Here is a 26,012-nt window from a genome sequence, read left to right as displayed (position 1 = left end):
ACATATTAAAAAGCATCTATTACCAAGAGGCTGGCCATGATGAGGCAGCTAATGAAATGCATTCCTTGAACATCTCCCAGAAGAAGGGGAGGAGGAAGACCACAACAATGTTCAGGGTGTATGTCCCCCAAATGAACAGAGACTGTGCAGAACATTGCTGGTGCAGAGCCTTGATAGTGTCCAAAATAATAACTGACAGTGCATTCAAACAATCTCTGCTTACCATATAGTTTAGAATTCCTAATTCTGGATAAAGAAGTGGTAACTCAGGCAACCATTTCTGTACCAAATACGTAAGCTTCTCCTAAATGAAGGAAACAAGGCCCACAGCTTCAGGTCACTAGTTTCTGACATATATAAACATCCACTGACATATGCAATGTATACCCAGGACATTCAAATGTACATTGACCATGACTGTACCTCCTTCAACAACATTATTCGAAGTAACACTGCCATTTGCTTTTTAAAAAAAAAAAAAAAAAAAAGAAAAAACCCAACACACAACAAAAATACAGCAGTACAATACAGACAGATTTTTGAAATCTCTTGAAGGTGGGTAGTCTTAAGGCCCCAAACAGCTCATGCACTATCACAAAAACATTTCATCTTTTCCAGAAGAGACTTTACTAGGCCTAAGCAAAGGAAAACAGCTTCATTACGGGTAAGTGGGGAAAGGCAGAAATCAAGTAGTAACACAGACCAGGCCAGCATCTCATGCATCTCCAGACCTCACACAGCTGTAATGCTGCAAGGTAACTATTACACACAAATGTTATATCTGCAGAGATAGATATATCACCACCACAAATTCTGGTGCCCTTCTACTCGCTCACAAGGCAATGGTTTCCAATTCTTCCCTCCGTATAAAGGACTTAGAGAAAGGGTGATCTCCTTCACTTCAGGTTAAAAGCCTGTTTTAACCTAGTCATAAGGAAATGGTCCCCTTCTTGCAAGAAATACAGTCTTTCTTCAGCAACTGAGCTTACAATTTTACCTGTAGCTCTTCTGGGTTGAGAACTACAGCTCATTTTTTTCTCACCTCACCCCCTTATGTAGTAGGGAAGGGGGGAAAGGTTTAAGAAACTATGTTCAAACAGAGATAAAAGTGATCAGCCTCCATGCCTTCTCCCATAGGTTTCACCAAAAAAAGAGCCATATTAACATTCAACAACATAAAGATCACATTTTTTGTTTTACCCAGAGCGCACATTAAAGCAATTGAAATGCTGATGTGCTTCATACAGGTTTGTTTTAGTTGCCTAAGTAGTTTAATACTTACATATTCTTCTTGTTCGTTGGATATTTCCTGAAGAACCCTATTTTGCAGATCAGCAATTTCCTCTTTTATTCTTTTCATTTCAAACTCACTGCAATCAGACTGCTTTAGGAATAACAAAGTTAGTGTATAATTCTCATTCTGCTACCATACCATACAGTAACTATATCAGGATTAAAAAACAGCTTCCATATCACAGTTCTGGAGTTGAACATATTCTCAGATGCGTATTTTACTCAGCCTCCTTCCTGGAAACCCAAGACATTCTCTTAAAACCTAATCTCTGAGAAAGTTGTTCTCTTTATTTATGTGACACACCAAATATTCTAGTCATCTGCCTACTTGTTTCTTAAGTCAAAGAGCTCTTTTTTTTTTTTAATTACCTGATCACATATAATAACAGCAACATCATTCATCTGCCAGCAATGCCAGGTTCCATAATTCATTCACTTTTTTCTCCCATAAGCAGGCATTTTCCTCATGTCACCTCATTATTCAAGAATCCTTTTCTCAATGGGTTTCATTAGCATGTCTCATTTTAAATCCCTCCTGGAAGCTTACTGCCCCTTTACAATGCTTACAGAGAGACAGATGCAGGTTCTTTTTTTCCCTTAAGCATGACCAGAATAATTAATGTGCAATCAAACAAACAGCACTGAAGCAGGGGTAATATTTACATTCTTTGGACTTCTCTGAAGGGTAGTGGAGAACCCTGAAAACTAGAACAGACACTGACTTCTGTCATCAAAGTGGAGGTACACGCATTGTCAACAAAGTAAAAACTTAGAAGTAATCATACAACCAGCACAGTAAAGAGAGATGGACAAAACTATTCAACCGTCACCACAGGGACTTAGTTAAAAGCACAGTGCCATGGCTGGGGACTGAAAAGTGGCTATGTACTGACCTTTTTTTTTTTTACCCCCTTTTTAAGCCATTCAGGCTTCGTCTCAGGGGCCTGTAAAACTTCCACAGTTAAAGGCAAAATTCAGGCCAGAAAACACAAACTGTTCTATATAATTACCACTTACATGGAATAGACAAAATTAAAGTTTCCAAACCAATTTAAAAAAAAACAGACAAAGCCACCAACACTGTAACATTTTCATACTTCCTCAAAGTTGTTCTTTTCAAACAGCTTCCGCCTTAACTGGGACTTTAAGCTCTTCACAGTTTCCTTAATTGATAATAAGTTTTTAATATCGGGTTTTCTATTCAGCCATTCCTCAGCAAGTTTTTTGAACTAGGAGGAAAATTTAAAAAAAAATTAAAAAAAAAAAATCAGAAAGTGTTCAAGCATTCTATTTAATACGCTTTAGTCCAATGCATTAGAGAAACTGCCTGAAGTCTACCTGAATTCAGCTTTTCAGGGCCCTTCCCTGCAGAAGACGGTTTTTATTGTGTTTCATTTTAATTACATTAACAACCTTCTGGAAAACCAAAATTCTACTTAAAGCTCAATCCCCTTAAATTACATTGTACTGATTTGTAATGAATCCAGAGATTCCAGCTTCCACTGCTTTATTTTTTAAAAAACTCTTTGTATTTAAATGAAATGAAGCATTGGCTGAGGTAATGCACAATTGCAATTGTTAAGGTTTAACCCAACCAATCTCTCATCACCAACATACTTCTAGAATTTCCTTATAAAGAGATAAGAGGACATCTTTCAAAAATAAATTATGTCAGAAATGGTTACTAGTATAGATTAGTATGACAGAAATAAGGCATAAACTCACCTCAACGCTGGCCAAGTATCTGTTCTGTATGACAGTGATCATATTTTGCTCCTGATGAACTTTATATATAACTTGATTGTAAGCGCTCATAATTATTCCCTTCTCTGCTTCATCATGCTCCTGGATTTAATTACACAGAGGGAAATTAAAGAATGAGAGTCGTTCTTCATTCACACACACCAACATTTAAGATGTAAAACCTTTACTGAGAAATTCCATTGTTAATGGAAAAAAAAAAAAAAATCAGTTACCAGATTTTTCTCTCTCTTCTGAAAGAGATTCTAAAAGGGAAGTTAGCAAGTCTAAGAGTTCATCCAATAGTTTCAATAGACTAAAACTGATTGGCACTTCCATGCAGAAGTCCCATTTCTTACTCCACATGCTGTGACAGAAGTTTTTTTTAGGATAGCACAGTTAAACAGATATGAAATATTAAAGCATGCAACCATTCTTCTAAGTGAGAGTCACTGGTCCTATCACAGAAAGCAGTCACAAGCAGACTAAACTAATGGTTTGCTGTTAGTATGATGCTACGTCAAAGGACAAGTTCAGCTTTTGCTGACGTGGCTATTCTCTGGCCCAGTAGGGACTCTCATTGCAGAGACAATGGAAGTATCTCAAAGTTAGCAAAAGAAAACAGAGGAAATGCTTACCAGAAAAGGTAAGTAACTAGGAAGAAGACTAACAGAAGCATAGAAAATTATTATCAGTAAGGCAAGAACACTTGTCCCATGCAAAATGAAAGCAGTTAAAAACCATTCATCTCATAGGACTGGAAAAAAAATATAATATTTATCCATACACATTCACCCAGAGAAGTAATCCCATTATTTTAAACAGAAACTTACTTTTCATCACGTGTGTTTTCAATACAAATACCAAAACTCAGTACAGTTCAAAGAAAGCTTCTCTACACATAAAAAGGGAAGAATGAGTTTCCCCAGTTTCTTAGCTAAGCTGTATGCATGAATTAACTAAGCTGTATGTGTGGCTAAGTTCCTGTAACCCAAAGCTGTTTGCTGCCACATTCTCTTCTCTCTGGGGAGCAGCCTGAGTGAGTTTCTATCACATTGCCACAAAAAAAGATGCTGCCTTGTAGCAAATAAACTCATCCGATACATTAAGAAAAGCTTTAAACTGAAATCAAAGATGTATAAAATATACAGAAGTCATGACACAGCAGGCATGATTAGAACTTACATTTAAGTCAGTATTCAGTTCTTCACAAATAGCCAACTTAACCTTTTTGAGAATTTCATCCGCACTGCCAACCACTTCCGCCACATTTGAAGATGCTTCTGACATCAGGTCAAAACACTTCAAAGAGATTTAAAAAAAAAAAAAAAACCAACAAACAAAAAAACCAGCCTTGAAATTGAAAGTAAGAAGTTAGCAAGCAGACATGAAAAACAAGCAAGAAATACAAAGAGTTAGCACTACTGGAAACCTAGTCAGGATTTGTGTCAGATCTCACTTTTAACTGCCTCACACTTGAGTGATATAATGACTTCTAGAACCAACAGAGTTAGTCTACCAGGCACAAAGAAAGTCAATTCTTGCCTTGAGCAGGTTTTATTGTCCTAGTCTCATTTTGATTTTTGCCAAAAATGAAACAGTAGAAGAATCTCAATCCTTCTCCTATTGAGTTTCATGTCAAAAATCAACATGCGTGCTGTCCATACAGTGATACACAAGATGGCAGTTTCACTATCAAGCGGGCTTTCCATTCCTATATAGTACTACCTGAGATAAAGACACATCTTGGGATCTATTTCACAGTTTATCAAGTGTGAAATAAGGTTAAAGATTTCACCAGGAAACCCTATGTGTTTTCATAGAAGTCAGAAATAACTTTAGCTTCAAGATACAAGATACAGAAGGTGCCATAGAAAAATCAGTAAGATGATATTATAATTACACTGAATGTTGTTTTCAGCAGTTTTGTTACTCATATCTCCAGAAGAGATATTACACTGGCAGCCAGAACTAAAATGAAAATATGGTCCTGTATTTAACATGCAAGATACACAGTCATAATAGAAACCTGCAAACTCCACCTTGTTCATTTACCTATCAAGCACGTGTATTCCACTAAAAATTGTGAAAATATTTTATTGCCTTAACCTTAAAGGAAATAAAAATAAAAACTTCAACAGTGCAAGTTCAAACAGTATGTTGCTCCCCAAAGCCTGGAGTTGCAGACTGGAAAGGAGCCATCCAGTCTCCGAAAACTTCCTTGTCTGTCATTGACCCATTTCATATTGTAGATTCTGACCGATGCTACATGAGATTAATTTGGATTCAGAAAGAGGAAGAGGAGTATCTATTTAAAATACAGGGAGGGGAAACACTTCAAAGAAGCATTTCCTCTACACAACTGTTCACACTTTTTTGGAAAAGGAGCTAGAAGTTAAACTGCAACAGAATAATTGAATATCAAAAGCTGAAATTATTAAGATAGGTAAATGAAAATTCCTTCCTTGGTCTACCTACCAGTGCTTTACCAACCCATGCCAAAAGTCTGTACATTTCCTGTGTCTCTGAGCTGTTTGTGGAAAAGTTCAGATTTGAAACAGGTAAACCCAAGTTCATCATCACACTAACAACCTTTACTTACTTTCACACCTGTATTGCACCCAGCAATCACAGAAACCCACCTGCAGGTTTGTTCACTCTCTCTAATAACTGACATGATTATAAACATCTGCAAGTAATTATATTCATTAACATTACACTGCACATGACATGCACAAGCCTACACTGCTGCTGAACAGCATTTATCATCAGGTCAAGGAACAGTTACTCATAACAGTGTCTGGACACAGTAAATGTGCTGGGTACAATGAAATGCAAGGGCAGAAAAACTATTCACTATGAAAGGGCACGACCCTTGTGGATTATGTACAATTCACATGGGCAGGAAGGTTACGCTGAGACAAACTGAGAACACTTATACCCAAGTGCAACAAAGAGATCGAGGAAGCTGTGCCTGCAGGAATGAATGGAGAGCAGCTCGCAGTCTTCCCAGGAAGATTAAGAGTCCCAGACTGAGAGAGAACATAGATGTTAAGCACAGAGACAGGAAAGCCACTAAGTTACCTCCCTACTTTACACTTTCTTTACAAGCAGAGCTCAATGGATGGTAAGCCACTTCCACCATCCATCTCCTTTTAAGACAAGTAACATGCACTCAACTCACGACTGAAGAGACACAGCATCAGAGCAGTATTCCAAGAAATACTGCAGGACATGCAAATAGAAGGGGACAACTTATTCGCATAAATTCTTCACACTCAGTATTTCAATGAGGAAAAAGAAAATCTATTATGTATTTGTCTGCAACCTGTACCTAGATCACGTGAAGTCAGATTGGCAGCTTCTTTGCAGTGATCTTTGATCACCCCTTTCAGCAGCATTTATGAACTAGAACATTTTAAAATCTGAAGTCTTTCTATCCAAAGGCCACTTGAAAGAATTAAAGCATTTCAGTCACACAATGAACAGATAGGGCACACGCATACAAAAGTTATACTTGCGTAAGTACTGATCTTTATACAGAAGATGCCCTTTCATCAGAAAGCGTAAGCCCTAGCTCACTGCAAAGGTACACTAAGAATAAAGGTAAATCACACTCTGTTCTGCAACACATTACCTCTCCCTCTGTATTGAGCCACTGTCATTTAGTGCCACTGCTCATAGGTACAATCTCCCTGCTGCCATAGGTAGTTGTCCCTACTAATGCCTACTCCTCACAAGCTCAGTTAGACAGTGTCATATTTCATCTTTTACACCAACAGAAAAAGACTGTTTGCCTTACCTTTAAGATACCGTTGAACCAGTCAGCGAGAATTTGCAGAGCTGTCTCCGTATCATTTCTGACACTAATCAATTTCTTCATTTTAGCACTCTTGCAGTTAAAGAACTGTTGAAATGCCTCCTTGGAGTCATCTGCTTCAGAAACTTGACCATACAGAGTCTCCAGAGAAGCAGACAGTTCCTGTGCATCAAGTGAATCAAACAAAAACCAGAATAAATTTGTGACAGTATACTAGCTATAAAAAACATTTAACACGGAAGTTAGCACTACCTGTTAGCATAAAATTATTTCTACTACAAAAGTCTCCTTCTATATCCAGTGAAGTATATTTTATATTCCACTTTCCTCTCAGATCTAGTTGCAGTATGGCTACCAGAAAACACAATGCAGAAAAGGATCTCACACAGAAATCAGAAAACATGGAAAGAAGAGACACCACAAAAAGCTTAACAGCTGATAAGAAGTCATTTGTATTCTAGTTTCTTGTTCCCTAGGATTGGACTTTAAAGTCATATTCATCAGGACAAAGAACGAAATGGGGTTCAATTTATAATGCTCCTCATAGAACTGCTCAAATTCAGAAAACAAAGTGAACTTGTACTAAGAAACAAGGTGAGCAGCCAGACACACAAGAAATGCTTCTGGACTGATCCCTCCCTTCAGAAGTCAAATCTCTTGTGATGCACCTTTGTCATCACGCTGATTCCTAGATGAAACAACAACTACCTATGTGTCTGACACCTGAAGGCCCTTTCAAACAAGTTTTACAGCCTGCAAACTTGTATTTTCATCTAAAAGCCAATTATTCCACAAGTATATGAAGCAAAGGGTCCACCTCCTTTTGACTTGTTTTGGAGAAAAAACTTAAACACTACACGTAAGGGAAAGGCATTGAGGCTAAAGCTCAGGGCAAACAGAAATCACTTTTAAACAAAGGGCAGTCTGTCAAATGACCTGAGAAACAAGCAGGGCCAGGGAAGAATCTATCAGTTACCAGTGGAGACAATGTCCTGACAGAAAGCTGCCTTCCTTGCACCTGGGTGGAAAGTCACATGCTGAAACATACTTGAGCACTACATTGGTCTTTGCAGGCAATTTGCTGTAGTTTGAAAGAGAAAATTCTCCCTAAACAGTGGGATTTAGAATAGGCTAGACTATTTCAGTTGAAAGGGACCTACAACGATCATATGAGCCCAACTGCCTGACCAGTTCAGAGCTCACCAAAAGTTAAAACATGTTATTAAGGGCATTGTCCAAATGCCTCAAACTCTGAAAGGCCTGGGGCATCAACTGACCCTCTAGGAAGCCTGTTCCAGTGTTCAACCACCCTCTCAGTACAGAAATGCTTCCTGATGGCCAGTCTAAACCTTCCCTGGTGCAGCTTTGAACCATTCCCATGCATCTGATCACTGGATTCCAGGGAGAAGAGCTCAGCACCTCCCTCTCCACTTCCCCTCCTCAGGAAGCTGTAGAGAGCAGTGAGGTCGCCCCTCAGCCTCCTTTACTCCAAACTAGACAAACCCAGAGTCCTCAGCCACTCCTCATAGGACACTCCTTCCAGCCCTGTCACCAGCTTTGTTGCCATCCTCCGGACACATTCAAGGACCTTCACATCCTTCTTAAAATTGTGGGCCCCAGAACTGCACACAGTACTCATGGTGAGGCCACACCAACACTGAATAGAGTGGGATAATCACCTCTTTTGACTGGCTGGTTATGCTGCTTGATGCACCCCAGGATGGGGTTTGCCCTCCTGGCTGCCAGGGCACTGCTGACTCATGTTGAGCCTGCTGACAGCCAGCACCCCGGGTCCCCTTCTGAAGAGCTGCTCTACAGCCACTGCTCTCCCAATCTATACCTCTGCCTGGTGTTACTCCATCCTAGGTGCAGAATCCAGCATTCTGACTTGATAAATTTCCTCCCATTAATCATAGCCCAATGCACCAATCTAGATCCCTCTGCAAGGCCTTCTGTTCCTCAAGAGTCAACAGCAAACTTGCTAATGGGTGCACCAAACTCCTGCATTCCAGATCATTAAGAAATATACTGAACAGAACTGGCTCTAGAATTAAACCCTGTGGAGCACTGCTGCTGCCAGCCATTTGCAACAACCCTTTGAGCTCTGCCCTTCAGCCAGTTCTTCACCCAGTACACCATCAACCTGCTCATCCAACAGCTGGACTCGTCCAGAAGGATATTGTGAGGGACAGTATCAAAAGCCTTGCTAGAATTCAGAAAAATTACATCCACCACCTTCCTTTCATCCACTAGGTAGATGACCCTATTATAGAAGGATATCAAATTAAACATGACCTTCCTTTTGTGAATCCATGTTGACTGTGCCTGATTGCATTATTCTTTAAATGCCTTTCAATGGTACCCAGTATAATCTCCATAATTTTTCCAGGAACTGAAGTTAGACTAACAGGGCTGTAGTTACACTGTAGTTCCCTCACACCCTTTTTATAGATTGGAGTAACACTGGCCAGCTTCCAGTCAGCAAGGACCTCCCCACACTCACAAGACCTTTGGCAGATGATCAAGAAGGGTCCTGCCATAACATCCGCTACCTCCTCCAGCGCTCTGGGATGAATCCCATCAGGTCCCACGGACTTGGGAACATTCAGCTGATACAGCTGGTCCCTTACAGTTTCAGTGTCCACAAATGGAAAGTCTGAAACAACCCTGACCAGTTCCAACTCTAAGTGAGCTTTGGCCTTTTGTGTTCTCCCTGCATAAATGAACCACAGCTCTGTACTCTTCTTTGTGAAGCCTGACCTTGCTTCCAGAGATCATAAAAAAGTTTCTTTTTCTTCCTGAGCTCCAGGAAGAGTTCCCTGTTCAGCCAAGCTGGTCTTCTGCCCTGCTTGCTCAACCTAGGACGCAGTGGAATCGCCTGCTCCTGTGCTTCTAAAAGGTTTTTCTTAAAAACTGACTAACACTCATGGACTAAGCCCTCAATAGCAGATTCCCAGGGTACGCTGCTGATTAGCTCCCTGAATAGCTTAAAGTTTGCTCTCCTGAAGTCCAGGGTAGCAACTCTGCTGTCCTTTCTTCTCATTACACTGAAAATTTTAAACACAACCATTTCATGATCACTGTGGCCAGGACAGCCACCTACCATCACATCCCCCCCAAGTCCTTCTCTATTCACAAACAGCAAGTCTAAGAGGGCATCTTTCCTAGCTGGCTCACTGAGTACCTGTGACAAGATGTTATCACCTACAAACTTCAATAATTTCCAAGACCTGCTCATCACAGCAGTATATTCCCAGTTGATGTCTGGGAAGTTGAAATCTCCCATAAGGACAAGGGCTACCGATCCAGAAATTTCTCCTAATTGCCTATAGAATAACTCATCAGTGCTTACATCCTGGCTAGGTGATCGGTAGTAGACACCCACTCCAACACCTCCTTTGTTTTCCATCCCCCCAACCCTTACCCACAAGCTCTCAACCACATCACCACAAACCGTAAGCACTGTGCAATCAAACCTCTCCCTTACGTATAGTGTGACACCTCCACCCCGCCTGCCTGGTCTAACCCCCCTGAACAGCCTGTAGCCCTCCATTCCAGCACTCCCAGCATGGAACTCATTCTACCAAGTCTCACTAATACCAATGATACCATAGCTCTGGGGGCTACCAACACTTCCAGTTCATCCTGTTTGCCTCTCGTACTGTGTATACTGGTGTACAAGCATTTCAGATACGCTCCCAGGAGCAGTGTAAATGTTCTCATTAGGATTGCCACCCCCAGGCAACACATGCCAACCTCTGGCTTACGTACTGCAATCCTGTTGGTATCATTTTTGCCCTTCATTTGACAGTAGGAACCTGTGCTTTTGTAATAAATAGCATACTTGAGCTTTCAAAAATCCATCATGTTACTTACCCACATCATTCCCAACAAGGTGACTGAAGAAACCCTGAGAAAGGCTGCTGATAGTTGCTTATATACAGCGTTTCACTTTTTTTTTTTTTCCTCAGATCCCAAAATATGAGTTAAATATCACAGACCTTTCCAAAAAACACCTAGGTCATGAAAATGAAGTACAACACCAGAACACCTCTCTCCTCTCAAGAGAGGTTTTCATCTTTGCATCTGTTCAGACTCAACAGCCAATGCTATGGAAAAAGCAGTATGACAGAACTTAAAGTCACCTGTCAGGAGCCTTTCAGGCACTTGAAACACAGAGGTCGTATGAGCAACCAAATATAACTTGAAGTAGAACAGGCTGACGCTACCACCACAGGCCAGAACGTAGCAGCAATGCCCTCCCCTTGCTGAGGACTGCAGATACTGCAGAGGTGAGGAAGCGAGCTTGACCAGTTTTATAGAACTACACATGATGATGCCACAGCCAGGCCCCAGCTCTACAGATACAGCACAGCAAAAGTTCAGATTGGGGCCAAAAGCATAAAAATTTCCTGACATTGTAACTAACTAAATACAGTGACAAAAAAAACCCAGAAAACCAAATACTGCCAAACAGTACTTTAGAAAAATTATAAGACCACTTTCAAAGCAATAGCTACTACAATGAACAGTATATTCAGTACAATCAATCATTTAAAACATCAATTTCCAACTGCACCAGGCGACACGAGCTTTGCACAAATACGCTTGTCTATAAGCTAATACAAGAAGGAGGTTTGTGCTAAATTTATGGAGGCTATTTAAATCATTCAAGTGCACAACAGATTTTTCTCACATTCTTTTCTGAACAGCTGGATTTTAATACACATGGATAGAAAACGGCACAGTAAGGGAGAAGCCAGGTTCAAAACAACAGTCTGAAGGCGGGAGGAAAAAAAACAACAATCAGCCAATTAAACAGCAGCCAAAAGTGGGTAACAGAACTGAGAAAAGTGCTCAGTAGCAGTTTCATTTTTGTAAACGAGGTGTGATGCTGGATATAATAGTACTAGTTACACCAGAAGAGTATCTGCATGCATTCCATCAGGCTGTCCTCAAGGAAAGAATCCTGTAAGTTACATCCTATTTCTTCCCATTTATTTTTCATACTATAAACACACTTCCCTAAAGCATTAGCAACTTCACCAGCATATGGATACAGAAATCGGCTCCAGAAGGATAACAAGTTACCATCTGAAGACAGCTCAGTGGCCCACATGCACTTGTCCCAGATGCTATTTGTAAGTGCAGTAAGTCAAAAGGAGCAGAACAAGCTACTACACACTACCCATGGGGCAGAGGGTACATGCTCACAGACAGCTAACACAGAACCGCTGACAACTGCTCAGCTCCCACCCTAGCTTGCTTCAGAGTAACTTATGTGGACGCCCACACTCTCAGCCTTCCTCTTGACCAATGCAGTATTATCACTTGGAAAGCATGGAGTTCACCAACTGTTTATTTTGGTCCTAACCAGTTGAAACAGCCGCAGCTGAAGCTGTTGGAATTTGTAGCTCAGGTCAACAACAGTTCTCACTGGAAGGTGTAAGACATAAGTCAGAAGAGATGTGTGATGCAGAAGAGAGGTTGCAACACATAGCCTCAGTGAGAGGGTCATTAGCTTCCAAGCTCCTGTTCTTCTGAGAGATATTGGAAAAAACTCTTGTTTCTCTAGGGCAGCAAGTATGATCTCTTCAACTCTATGAAACTGCAATCAAGGTTCTCACTGATACTTGATGAAAACTTGTTTGTTTCCCTACTTGGGAAAACTATTTTGATCTTCTAGCTGCTAATCCACGAGAGAATCATCAACACAGTTAAGCTAAAGCACAACATTCACTCAACACACCTAGGAGTATTTCAGTACTCCTTCAAGTATTTTCAAAAAACTATTAAAATATCATTGCAGTATGATTATCTAGAAGATGCTTAATGCCTACCACCTAGTGGATTAGCACAGCATAACCTTTAAACACACACCAAAAAAACCCACAACGACAAAACAGAAAAACCCCATACGATACAGTACAACTTTCCTCGGTCTGAAGGAACAGGATCCACACAGGCCCTCCAGTGATAGAAAGCCATGAAATGCTACCCATCCAGTATCTTTTCCAATTAGACACCAATCTGCATATCAGACTAGAATCAAAAAATAACTGTATCAAAACATTTTTTTGAATGACATTGAAAAATAATTCCATTAGAAATGAAGTAATTCCATAAAAATCTGAATACTTTCATTTATTAATGTTGCTCCAATCTGATACAAACATAAGTGCAGCCTGTAATCGTGGTGATTTTTCCTACAAATCCAATCTCATACACTTGTGGACAAATACATCTCTGGAATTTCCACAGACAAGCTGTCAAACTATTGCCAACCTTCTTCCCCTCTCCACACACACTTGCACAGACAAAATAAAAGCAAGTAATATTTCTAAAGTTAAAAAGATGAAAAGAAAATATTTCTAATAGCAAAGGCCAGAAACACCAACTTGGTGTTTCTATTGGTAAAGTCCTCTTCAAAAGTTCTTACTGCCTCTACAGAGCCTATTTCCCCATCTACTTCCCTACTTCCTGTTACTGGGTTGGCTGTGAGGGAAAGACACACTTGGGATAAACACATGCTTCTGTAGTGTTTAACTCTCACCTCAAAAAAAAAAAAAAATAATGTTTTAAACATTTTACACTTTGCTACACTAGTCCAAACTACATAGCCACCTTAACAGAAAGGGCTCAGAAAGCATATAATCCAACCACAAAACCCACTGCCGGAATTTATGTAACTGCATTGATTTTCTAATTGTAGGTTCTCTCATTAACACCTGTCTTCTACTAAATATTCTGTGCTTTGTGAAGTCTTGTTAGTCACCAAAGACAGTACCATAAGAAAAAAGCTGCTGCTCAAATCCAGGATCTAGACAATAATTTGCTTCTAGAAACAAAACATCTAAGAGACCAAGATCACAACTACAGGTGTCAGATGTACAACTTAACTCAGAAGCATCATCTAAAGCACCACCTGCTGCTGTCGAGGTCTCCAACTATAAAACATTTAATATTTAAGAAACACCCTCCACAAGTTCCCAGTGTTTTAGAATCAAAACTAATAAAAGCAACCTCCTTACTTGTAACATCCTTGAGCGCTCAGAGAGGGGCAGTTGATCCACTTCCAAAACAAATTCTTTGGCTGCTGAATACAAGTTCTGCTGCACCTCATCTCTCTTGATAATCAATTCATCTCTTTCATCCTATGCAGAAAGAAAAGCAAGTCAGCAGCTCACACCCAAACACCACATACACAATGTGGAAAATGATACAAAAAAGTGTTAATCCCTGCAAAGTATGAATAGCATAATACATGCCTGACTAGGAACGAGTGAAAAAGCAAATTGTTTTTAACCTCTACTCCTATGACATGACCACCGTGCACAAATACAGCACCGTTTACAGTATAAAAATATGCCCACGTTATCAGACAACTAAAGAAACACTTACTGCATGACTGTTGATAACGGTAAGAGTCCTAATCGCCACTGTAAATTTAAAATATCAGGATTGTTCTGCAGTTTTTGACTGTATGACAGAAATTAGAATTTGGATTATCCATACTCCCATATACATGCCAAATCACATCCACAGAATCAGACTGCAACAGATTTCTTGCTGGAAAAGAATACTTTAGAATCAAAAAAATCCTTTTACCAATTTTTTCCTTGCCTTCTAGCAACAAGGAGAAGCAACCTGTAAACTCCCTGCTGATCATCGGTGATAAGATCATTAAACTAAAGATAATTTTCTAGAAACGAGAACAGTTTCCCTTGGATGACTGGCAGGATTATTTCTGCTAGCAAGAGAGGAACCCCACATTCATTTCACACAAGGTACCTAACAGACTCGCCAAAACCAAACGTTTTGAAATGGATGAAGCAAGCTACTCAGAAGCATGTTTGCAGTGATTTAACTCAACATGCCCACAAAAATATGAAAATGTATATGAACATGGAAGACCATGCTACAGCTTTACAGACCTGCTGTAAAGATTTGCTATTCCCTCCTACATCCATCTCCAAAAATAAAACCGTAAGTAAAATGACTCAAGTAGCTATAACATACTGTCTTGACATGCATTCCCTTCCCCAACCTGGGAAAAAAAAAAAAAAAAAAAATCTTGGAAAGTCTAGCATGGAAGGCAATTAGTAAAGAAACAGAAAACAACATGGCAATAATACCAGTTTCACATTAAGTCAAATGAACACTTCCTACTAACAAGCAATATATAATATAAATATAACTAATATGTATACACAAACACAGGTTCTCAGAGTATTTAAATTTAGTTTATCCACTGAAAGCTTAGAAGTTGACTTAATCAGGAGAGTGTAAGTATCCACAGAAGACAGAATAGAAACCCTTTTGCCTGTAACAGACAGCAGAAAGAGATGGACAAACGCCACCTAAAAATAAAACCCAAAGTTGCAGCATACAGTGCTTTAAAACTTCGATTAGCAATTGAACAGATGTTGTAATTCAGCCAGACATTAGTGGGCTGGATAATAAAAATTAGTGGATTAAGTTCTACTATAGAAGCTGAACACAACATGATGCTTCAGCACTGAAAAACATGAAACAATAGCAACAAAAAAAGATTTAATAGGTACTTCTGCAATTTTGGGTACCTCTGGTGACCAAAAGCACGCACTATTTTTACAGACTTCCTGCTGGTTTTCCTGCATAAGACAGGAGCTAGTTTGTAAAAGAACACTGTAATGCACTGCATAAAAAGGAGTAAGGACACCTTGTCATAAAGAACACTTTTCAAGATGAGATTTCTGCAGAATATTACTTCAAAAACTAGAGCATTAGAGACTTAATGTAGTAGAAGATTCAGTCAGGGAACCAAACTCCAATTAATACCAGTTCAAGCACTAGAGTAAATTTAGCAGTCTACACGTGACCAAATGACAATCCAGGAACTCAGACAGTTGGGAGCCACAGAACAAGTCTCCTTCCAATATCTGCCATTTAACTGGGTACCTGTGCAGTTCATGGCTCAGATAATGCCTGTTAAACAGCAATAACTTCAGAGAGCATTAAGTACACAGGCAGTATTTTAACAGTCTGCTTTACAAAGATGTAAGCTCATCATAAAAGCAAACAGTAGAATTAAAACGGGCTTCTCAAACTACAAAAGTTAGTTTATTTCGTGTCTGGTCTACCTTATACCTCTCAAAAAAAAAAAAAAAAAAAAAGAACAAAACCAAAAACCCAAAACACCAAACAACCCCACAAACAAGCCCACACAAACAACCACCAGACTCAGTCATACCAAACACCAAGCTAGTTTACCATCTTGTTTCTGATAACTATAGCAACGCTTATAAAAGTCCATCAGAGCAGGTTAATGCAATCACCTCATCAATGCATTCTTGTTTAAGTGTGATTTAATGACCTCATAAGTAAGAGAAAAAAAGAAATTAATCCCCCTCCATGGGTAAATTCTAATCTATTTGCAGAGCCTATTTCTACTTTTGGCCCCAGTTTGAGTCCCTTTAGTGCAAGTTACTACTTTGCAGCATATAGAACAGCTAAAACTAACTCTAGCATCAACATCCTCATTAAACAACTCTTTCTATCCCACCCTCCCCCACTTTTTTTTTTTAAATGAGCAACTGAATAGTTCCCCTTTTTTAAACATCAGCATGATTTTTTTTTCATCCTTTGCACAAAAAAATGCTGAGTATGTACACTACAGTCTCCAATAAAGTAAATCTTGAATAAGTTTCTAAATCAAAATCATAAATTAAACAACACATCTATAAAACACTATCTACAGTGTCAGTCGTATTACACTTTATTACTGACACAAAAGTCATTGTATTACTATGAGTATCTCTCTACATTGCAATCATAGGAACTTCTACCTGTCCCTGTTTTTTTCATCTGTAAAGCCGGCATCCTCTCAGTAACATTTCATCAGAGAGCTGGTTAAGTGACCAACACCACTACCTTCCTATTTGGACACAATTTACATGAAATTCTATGATTAGTTTTGAATATATTTTTAAGCATTTCCACTCCAGAAGAACCATCTTTGTTATTTTCATGCACACCATGCCCCAGCACTACATCAGTTCACTGATTATCTTCTTATGTTTCCAAGACATGTGGAACATAAATACCTTATTAAGAAGAAATGCTCCAGTCACCCATCTTCATTTTTGGGACACTATCCAGGAGAGATCCAGTTAAACCAGCATAAACCAATTAAGAAAGCACAGACAATGAAGACTGAAATAATGCCATTTACTCAAACTTCACTGGATTTACTCACACCTGTGATATTTAAGATGCATTAGGTTTCCCCCAAAGCAAGATGAGATGTTCACTCCCAAGAGCTTACAAACAAATGAGGCTTGTAACAGTGAAAGTGGGCATCAGCACTCCAGGGAGGTTAAAGGAAGAGCACATTGCTTGGGCAACCAAACAGCAACAATTAACTCAGCAAAACCAATCTTGGCAGCTAGGCTGACAGCTTAACCAGAGTTAAACAGTCTGCTATAGTATAATAGCCAGCTATTTCATCCGTTTGGGTTCACTGGGCTTCCTGTACACTGCATTGACATGTACCTCATTTTAACCGAACAGGAAACAAAGTTAGTGACATTAACATACTCGGTTGCACTATCAAAAACACTTGCTAGCCCATCTACAGTCAGTATAATTTTAGTAAGGGTAACAGGCAGAATAACAAGCACGCCCATCTACTGTGTGCATCCTGGACACTTCTTATATTTGCAAACAAGTAGCCAAGATTCTGTGGCATGTTACAGCACATAAAATAGATCTTCAAAAATCAAAATGATTATCAGGGAAAAAAAGTTAAGTCACTACACCGCACATTAAAACAGGACAACCTTTGCAGTACCATAGCTCTAGCATGATGCCACCAAAACTCTTGTTCTGTACCCTTCACCTACCGAAGTCTTCAAGATACTTAAGACAAATTCCACAAGAGCTTTGCCAGTCCTGTTTCCCGCTGCTACCAGTTCATCTTGAAAACTAAATTAATTCTTCAGGGAGCTGTACACTTCCACACACATTTCCACACGCATACCCTTTGCAGCACCCAGGCACTCTAGGGGATACCCAGCATCTCACAGAATTCCCGTCTTCTTCATTTTTCCCCCATTTCAAGTATTTGTGATGCTACTAAGACAACTTCCTTTCTTCAGATAGCAGGGTTATTTTTACAACTGCGTGCTCTTGAAAGTCACAAGATTTCATGCCACTTTTCATTTATACCCTAGGTTAGGCAACCAGGAACAACGTCGGAAAGGGCAGGGACACACACACACACACACACATACACGCACACACACTAGGGCAGTGTTGTTGATTTCTGAACAAAAGGAGTTTTCAAGCCATATGTGAGGCCACACCTTGCCAACACAAAAGAGGGTTACACACACACACACCTTTCTGGTGGAGCTACCAGAAGCAGTGCTCTAAGCTTATTTCAGCAGCATTTCAACTATTTTGGCAGTGTAACACACTACACTGCATCATGCAGACATGACTTCATTGTTAGCTATTCACAACTGGAACGGGTGACAATGTCCAGATTGTCTAACATATTCCAACAAATCAGCCCATCAGAAAAACCTCAAGCACTCTTTAAGAATGAAACCCCTTTACATGATGTTTCTCATGGAAGAATACTGCTTGCTGGGGTTAGCAACTCAAAAAGAAAAAAAAACAGCCAAAAAACCTCACACACACTGCCACCTGAATAGCACCAGAGGAACCATCTCCTCTATTGATTAAACACTTTGAGACTCCCCAGAGTCTGCACCTGCACCTGTCCTAACTCTTGTCCACGTTAAGTTTTCTTTCACCCTATCCCCAGCCCAACCAAGACAAAGCAAAACTAGACAACAGGGCAAAAACAAGTTCTAAGACACCTTTGCTTTACTTGTCTGCTGTTGCTCAAGAAGGTTTACCAATACACTTGAGGTCAACCATCCCATGTAATCTCCAGAAAACTGTAACTGCTACTATTTCACAGGGGATCAGGAATTCACCCAGGGAAAGCTTGTGCAAGTGAATCCCTAAGCAGCCCTGGCTCCTGGGTACCTCACAACCTAGCTGTTTTTCTACATATTACTCCCCTATACAAGATGCAACACTAAAAAGTCATCTGCTTATTAACATTTATCTTAGTGTTGTCAAATTTAAACATTTGCCTTTGCTATGGGTGAAAAGAAATTATTTTGTTTACTAAAAACAATTAAATGTATGCCATGCTATAGATGTTTTAATACTCTTCCCAGCACAAGCGGCAAAAACAGAACTTACTTGGGTTCTCCTCATGGCTCATTATTTTGTAGTCCATTTCACAAGCCATTAAATTCAGTGTAATACAGCAACACTTCTTAAGCAAACATGTTTTAGGTTCTACTTGAAGACAGTCACATCACATTCGCTGTCATTCTCCCAGGCGCACAACCGCCACCCCCTCCCCGCCATCCCCAGACCGGGGAACCCTCCCGCTCCCAAGAGCGGCACCGCCGCACGCCAGACGCAGCCCAGGAGCATCCCGAGCAGCACAGCCGTGCCCGCAGACCCAGGCAGGCTCCTGACAGACCTGTGGTTGCAGAGAAGTTGCACTAGATGGCAGCTTTCCCCTATGCAAGTCCATCTTCCTATACACCCGTATTTGCATAGCGCTCTCCCCGCAGGAGGGAAGCATATACTGGGTAGCGCCGTGCTGCTTTAACAAAAGGTTTTGGAGACAGACACTGCAGCTCACAGATGAAGAGGTTTCTAACCACTGCAGAACAGAAACCTTTTAGCTGCCATGTTCTGATTTCCTTATATTTCTTTACAGAAATCAAGGGTGTCAAAAAGTCTAGGTTTAACACCAAAAAAACCATTCCACAAATACATTAGTTGTGCAAAGGTAGCAAAGCCCCCAACGTTATCTAGCAAAGGACAGACGTTTCCATGCTGTGCTCATTCTATCCAGCTACACTTACAAGACTAAAATACTCTGTCAATAGTTGTTAAATTATAGCTCTTGAGAAAAAAATAATTCCAACCTACCATGTTTCTGCATAACTGAATCCTCTCTTGAGCCAAGTCATACTCTGTCCAGATCTTCTGCAATTTTTCCAAGGAACACGGAACAGTGAGACATCCTTCTGTAACAACTTCTATGGCTTGTGAGAGCTGATCCGCAAAACAACTGTTCTTAGTTGTGTGCCTAAGTTGTAAGGAGGAAACAAGATTTTACCAGGACTTTTTTCTTCCAGAACTCAAGCCGTTTAAAAAAAAAATCAATGCTATTCAGACCTCTTGAACATATGAATTTTGAGATAGCACCTGCCATGTTAATAACCTAGTTTCTTTCAAAAGGTAGCAGCAGCAATCTCATTCAGCTGTTAATCTTTTTCTGAGGAAGGACCAAGAAGACATTCATTATACCTCAGCATTGATAAGGCTGTACATGGAAATTCTCTCCTGCTCTTAATTTCCCTTTTGCCCCATTTCCTCTCTTGGTTGTTTTTTTTTTTCCACTCATCTTCCTCGAACACATACACCAACATATATATACACACACCTTCTTAAAAGAGCTGATGGTCATTTCTATTTGAAGTCTTCTCACTGCAGTTTTGTCCCTTCTTTTAAAACCAGAAGGGTAATCTGGGCTACCCAAAGACACACTTCTCATAGCAATACAGATACCCAAGGAACTCTGACTACCCAGGTACTTTTAACAATTAGCTGCATTTACTAATCAGCATTTTCTTTGAAGATGGAATTGAAAGCTCTTCTTGCAACAGCTATGGTAAAGGAGCAGAAGTGAACAAAAGTTATCTGACACACACAGAAGCAAGCAACACAAATTCCAATGTGAGATTCCAAAAAGCTCATGTTTCAGTCTTGCTTTTGGGAAATATTCCCCTCCATATGCAACAATTTTTTCTTAGAAAGTTAACAAAACTTCTGGGAAACAAAAAAGCATGCATGACTTCCAGAGACAAGCAGGGCAATGATAAATAATACTGTTTCAGAAAAAAAACCACATACCTAATTTCTTTCAATGTCTTCACCTCAGCAGCCAAACTTCTCACTATCATCTCAAATTGTGTACATACGGTTTCCTCAAAACTTTCAGAAGACTTCCTGGATGCTTCCTTCTCTCTCTGAATTATTTATCATTTTCGGAGCAGTGTTTTAACAAAGACAGGTAAAGATAGATCAACAGTCACGTCAGTCAGTCAGGATTACTAACATGCAGATCACAATTCAGGCTTTTGAAAACAAGATCAACACACACATACACACAGAACTGTCCCTCTGCAAAACACTTACAAAATGCCTAGAAAGACATACACACCAATGAGAGTAATTTTATTTTCTTTAATAGCTTCTTAAAGGTTAATGGTTCATTTCCTTCCTCTCATTTCAGCAGTGATGTGTTCAAGTGTATTTCTTCAATTACTCCCCATTTGCTAGCAAGTCTTCAGACAACATGGCATTTTTTCTTCCCTTGCTGAAAAATCCCCACCCATTAGTTCAGGGAAATCAAGTCCAGGACCTCATTAAACTCCTTACTCCCATCACTACCACACCTCAGATCGGTGCAGCAAAAAAAGAACTTCTGCTGTATGTACAGCCATCCTGACCTTCCTACAAGGAATATTATTAAGACAAAATAAGGAATATTCTTGACCCAAAAACAGTCCACACACCACATCAGGCTATATTCAAGGGGCAACCCAAATGTAAAAGTTCTTGCTCTCATATCACAGAGATGCTTTTATAAACTCCACTTGAGGTAATGAAACAGAGTCTTTCAGACTCACTACATATTATATTAAAAAAAACCCAAAATCACTAACAAACAAAAAAAGCAAACATAGAAGGATTTATATAGTTTTGTATTTGCAGATGAGCATCCAAAGTCTCATGACTGCGGGGTGGTTTTTTAAGTACCCCTCAAAGCCACCACCACAATCACCCTTCTAAAACAAATCACTGCCTACCATAGTGTTTTTAGCAGGGAGCAAGTATTTTCTTACTTAGAAGAACTATCCACAGTGTTTTCTTTTAAAACAGTTTCCTTCCACTCAACACAAAATAGTAATAAAAATTTGCAGAAAACAAGGGGTTTTAAAAAAAAAAAAAAAAAAATCAGACTATATATAAGAAATGTTTCTAAGAAGTCCTTGCATTCAAGTATTTTTTCTTGGCTGAAGACATGGATTCTGTTGCTTGTTAATTTAGTCTGCACAGAGTGCATAAGCGAATGGAGAATCTGTGCAATGATGGGTTAGTATATGTAGAAACACAGGTGTTCTAGGTAGAAGTAACCAAGTAGCAAAGCTGGTTATGAGTAGTTCTATTCCACAAAGAAGAAAAAGGAAACAGCTGTGTGCAAGTTCAGGTTGGGGGGTGTCAAGGGGATTTACACAATGGCAGATTTTCCTTTCCTATCTGTTGAGATAAGAGTTTGCACAGCATTTTCTGAATTTATGCGAACATAGCATCCTTACATGCAATCTCTTCCTACTACTGCTGTTTATCACACTTAAAACCATTCACAGCATTTTTAAGCCTATCAGTAACTATTACTAAGTACTGTGCTTCTCAGATAGTGCTGGAAGCTTCCCCTTGAAAGAAATATAAGCATCTTTTCTATTAAGCAGCAATTAAGGAAATAATTTTTATCCATTTCTAAAATTCCACAGGTGCTGTGATCTGTGATGCTTCGGAATTTTCAGCCCAACACACAAAAAGCTGTTTTTCCCCTCCGAGTGAAAAAAAGTCAAGGATTACATCCCTATACTCAAAGCATGTTTTTAATCACAAAGTGCAGAACTCCACATTCAAACTGAACACCTACACCCAAACCAGCAGCTGCACCAAGCGCAGTGGCAAGGCAGTACATACACTAAGGGCAGCCAGAGTCCAACCTGGACCGCAGAACCCACGCTAACACACAGTGACAGCATCTCCCTGTACCAGGGCAAGACAAGTCTTCACTCAAACAGTTTATTCCTTCTGTATTCCAAACATCAGCGCGTGGCTGAACCGCAGTACAATGAAACCGTAAGACCGAAGCATTGCCAGAAACACTCGCAGCAAGGAGAGAAACATCCTCTTTGCATTTCCACATACCTGAAGTTCACATTTCAGCTGTTGAACCGTCAGTTCTAGTTCCTTCTGCCTCTGCAAGAGATTTACATTCTCCCTTCTGAGAACTTCTTTCTCTTCGGACAGCTTCTGATCTAGTCTTATTTGTGCCAAGCTGGTGTCTGATGCTGAGGTAAAAGCTGGCATTTTTTCCCTTTTAAAAATGAATTAAGAGGACTTAAAAGGAAAAAAAAAACAAAACACAAAGTGCATTCTTTCATGCTATTGTTAATTTCAATAATGACTACAGAACGCCACATCAAAAAGACTACAGAAGCACCTGCACAATTGTGCTTTACTTCTTCAGAATTTCTATTCCTCTCCACACCAGTCCTTACAAAGACTGTTACGCACCATCACAGAAAAAAATACATCATTTGAAGACAACCCTTCATATGTTTACACAGTCACTAACTCAAAAGTCTTTCCCATCCAAAAAACACCATACAATACCACGCTGCATATCCAGAAAAGTCAAGGTCCATTTTAATTCAAATCTTCTGTCTACTAAGGAAGCCAAAGTACTTTAAGGTTAGTGGTTTGGATCTATACCCTAAAAGTTATTTTTATAACGAAGAAGAGTGATGTGAAGCCATCTGTCTCAGAGTACTGTGACAAAGCACCAAAGCTCTACTAGTCCCCACATCAACTTCATCCTCACCTGCACGGCTTTGGTTACATCCTAGCTTCTTTCTTTCTCAATTTCCTTCGCAGGCATGCCATCCCAAAAATGCCTGCGATGTGCAAAAACTTAAAGGACACCAGAACATACAGAAATGGAATAGAGAACCTGCTGGCTGCCAGCTGCTCAGGTCAGTCAGGATACTTCTGTCTACAAGGCCATCTCAACACTACATGCCAAAAAAAAAAAAAAAGCTATTTCTTTTTTAAAGTCAGATTCAGAGCATATCCGTTACTCAGAAAACAGGGTAGATCAATCAAAATAATTCAGGATGAGGCACTTCACTATACATTTAGACTTTCTGAAGAGCACCTCATTTCATATTAGTGTTTGTTAACAGCACAGACTTGCCTAAATGATCTAATTGTAAAAAAGATTTGGATACTTTGCTGGTATGTGGAAGGGCGTGACCTCAGGTGACTCATTAAAACTTTCTAGAAACTTAAATTATGGAACATTAGCAAATTCTAAACAAGTTCTTTTGAAGAACATTACTTCTTACACTATCTCAACTTTCTAAATGCCAAGTACCATCTTTCCCACCCACAAACATTTGTCTCAGCAGCCTGTTACCATGGCAATCCCAGCAACTGTAGGATAAGTCTCTTTAAAAAGATTTCTGACAACAACTGTAACTGCCAACTTACCACCACCTCTTGTCAATGTAATTACAAGTTGCAGAGACATGGTTATCCCCTAAAAGCTTGCTTCAAACTGTGATTGCTGGCTTTATTTCTTAGAAGCACACATTGTTACATTCCTACACAAATAAATCACCAAAACACATTTGTCCTGCTAGGTAAGCGTACTTTCACATTTCACATTTGTGTCCAGTGAGTTTTTATTAGAGGTAAATAAATAGGAGATAGATACCAAAAGTCTCAAGGACAAACTTATAGAAATTACACAGATGCTAAAATAAGTATCATTCACTGCATTGCTGATCACTGCAAAATGTGCTAGAGGCCCGATGTCCTGCAACCTTCACTTTCAACTAAGCTTTCCAGAATCTTCTCCTCTTCTTACTAGCTGCTACTCCTTCCTTCTTTTTCAAAATCTTGCACTGATAAATAAGAACAGCCTGTCTCTGCAAATCAAATGAGGAAGCTATCCAACCAGCAACAACACCGATGAACAGCTTTTTACAGATTAATGCCCTAATTCCCACCACCACAGCATGCGCACACACACAGACTCACACAGACTTCCCTTCCATGGAGTACCAGTATTACTTGGTGCTGGAAGTTGTAATTTAGGTGCCCACTTCCCCCTCCATCTTCTCATATGCACACATCCCAGCAACTGAACTAATCAGATCACTCATACAAAGTTTTCTGTGACATCCCACTGCCTTACTTCGGTGCAAACATACGGTTTCCAGTAAAATTCCGACTCCTTGCGCCGGCAGCTGCTTGGTCAACGCGCCCTCTTGGGGTGCTGTTCAGCATCCGATCAGATCTGTTTATCCACAGTGGAACTGAAACTTTTGTCTCCTGATGTCGGTGTTGCGTGACATATACTTTTTTCTCTTCTGCATCACTAGTGTTCCCAGCAGATGTGCGTTTTTCAGCAAACCCTGCCCTGGCCACCTCTTGTCCAATATCTATTTTTTCATGTTCTGCCTGGGCAATAATGGTACCATCTTTGTCCTTGGCTTTGTGATGTATTTTTATTTCTTTTTCAAAAACTAGGCTGCTCAAGAACTTCTTCCCCTGTAAAATAAAAGTACAGTGAAGTTGTGTACAGGATATTCTGAACACTTTTAGCTGAAATCAGACATCTTTCTTCTAAGAAAGAGCGGACATGTTCAAGACCAAAACCCAGAGAGCTGCACAGGTAAAGCTTATGTTTAACACATTTATTCTGAAACAATGCTGTATCTGTACAACTACAGCTGTACCTGATCTAATCACTGTCAATGCCAGACTGGGCTTCAACACCAATAGCTCTCCCTCAACGTTCAGCTTTGAAGAATTCAGTATCATTTATAAGTGATGGAAGTCCAAAGTCCCATCAACTCTCAATGGAAGGTGGCAACCAGGTTATAGAATTCTTTTAGAGGATACTAGACCAACTGCTTAACAGTATTATACAAAATAATATGAAAAAATATTTTAATTATTACATTGTTCAACAGCCTTTCAATATGTGGTCTAGAAGTTGAAATAGCACATAGCAACAGATGAATTCTTACATGTATCTACCTTACTGAAACTACTCACTTAGAACTTGGAAAATACCAGAATTGGCAGCAATCAGCTTCATCAGTAGTATCAAACAAAAACAGCTTTGAAAGACTGGGGAATACACTCCAGACCTTCACAATATATTCATCTGGGAGAAACTTATCTTTTATTAACAAGGTTGTTTTTC

At 39.7% G+C, this 26,012-nt stretch overlaps 1 protein-coding gene across 1 annotated transcript in view; it reads right to left on the bottom strand.

Annotated features, from left to right (window-relative positions):
* The window catches only part of STK31 (serine/threonine kinase 31), a 42,924-nt gene that overhangs the window by 11,327 nt on the left and 5,585 nt on the right, over positions 1 to 26,012 (bottom strand). The window contains exons 7-17 of the mRNA XM_074815301.1: positions 24,996 to 25,351; positions 22,943 to 23,111; positions 20,849 to 20,964; positions 19,862 to 20,021; positions 13,885 to 14,007; positions 6,836 to 7,015; positions 4,219 to 4,335; positions 3,019 to 3,138; positions 2,391 to 2,522; positions 1,283 to 1,384; positions 224 to 304 (exon numbers count right to left, since the gene is read on the bottom strand). Of these exons, the coding sequence (XP_074671402.1) occupies positions 224 to 304; positions 1,283 to 1,384; positions 2,391 to 2,522; positions 3,019 to 3,138; positions 4,219 to 4,335; positions 6,836 to 7,015; positions 13,885 to 14,007; positions 19,862 to 20,021; positions 20,849 to 20,964; positions 22,943 to 23,111; positions 24,996 to 25,351 (1,656 nt within the window). The remainder of the gene's footprint in view (positions 1 to 223; positions 305 to 1,282; positions 1,385 to 2,390; positions 2,523 to 3,018; positions 3,139 to 4,218; positions 4,336 to 6,835; positions 7,016 to 13,884; positions 14,008 to 19,861; positions 20,022 to 20,848; positions 20,965 to 22,942; positions 23,112 to 24,995; positions 25,352 to 26,012) is intronic.

Source organism: Strix aluco, chromosome 1 (genome assembly GCF_031877795.1).
Source record: "Strix aluco isolate bStrAlu1 chromosome 1, bStrAlu1.hap1, whole genome shotgun sequence".
Lineage (NCBI taxonomy): Eukaryota > Metazoa > Chordata > Aves > Strigiformes > Strigidae > Strix > Strix aluco.
This window is presented reverse-complemented; position numbering and strand designations above follow the sequence as displayed.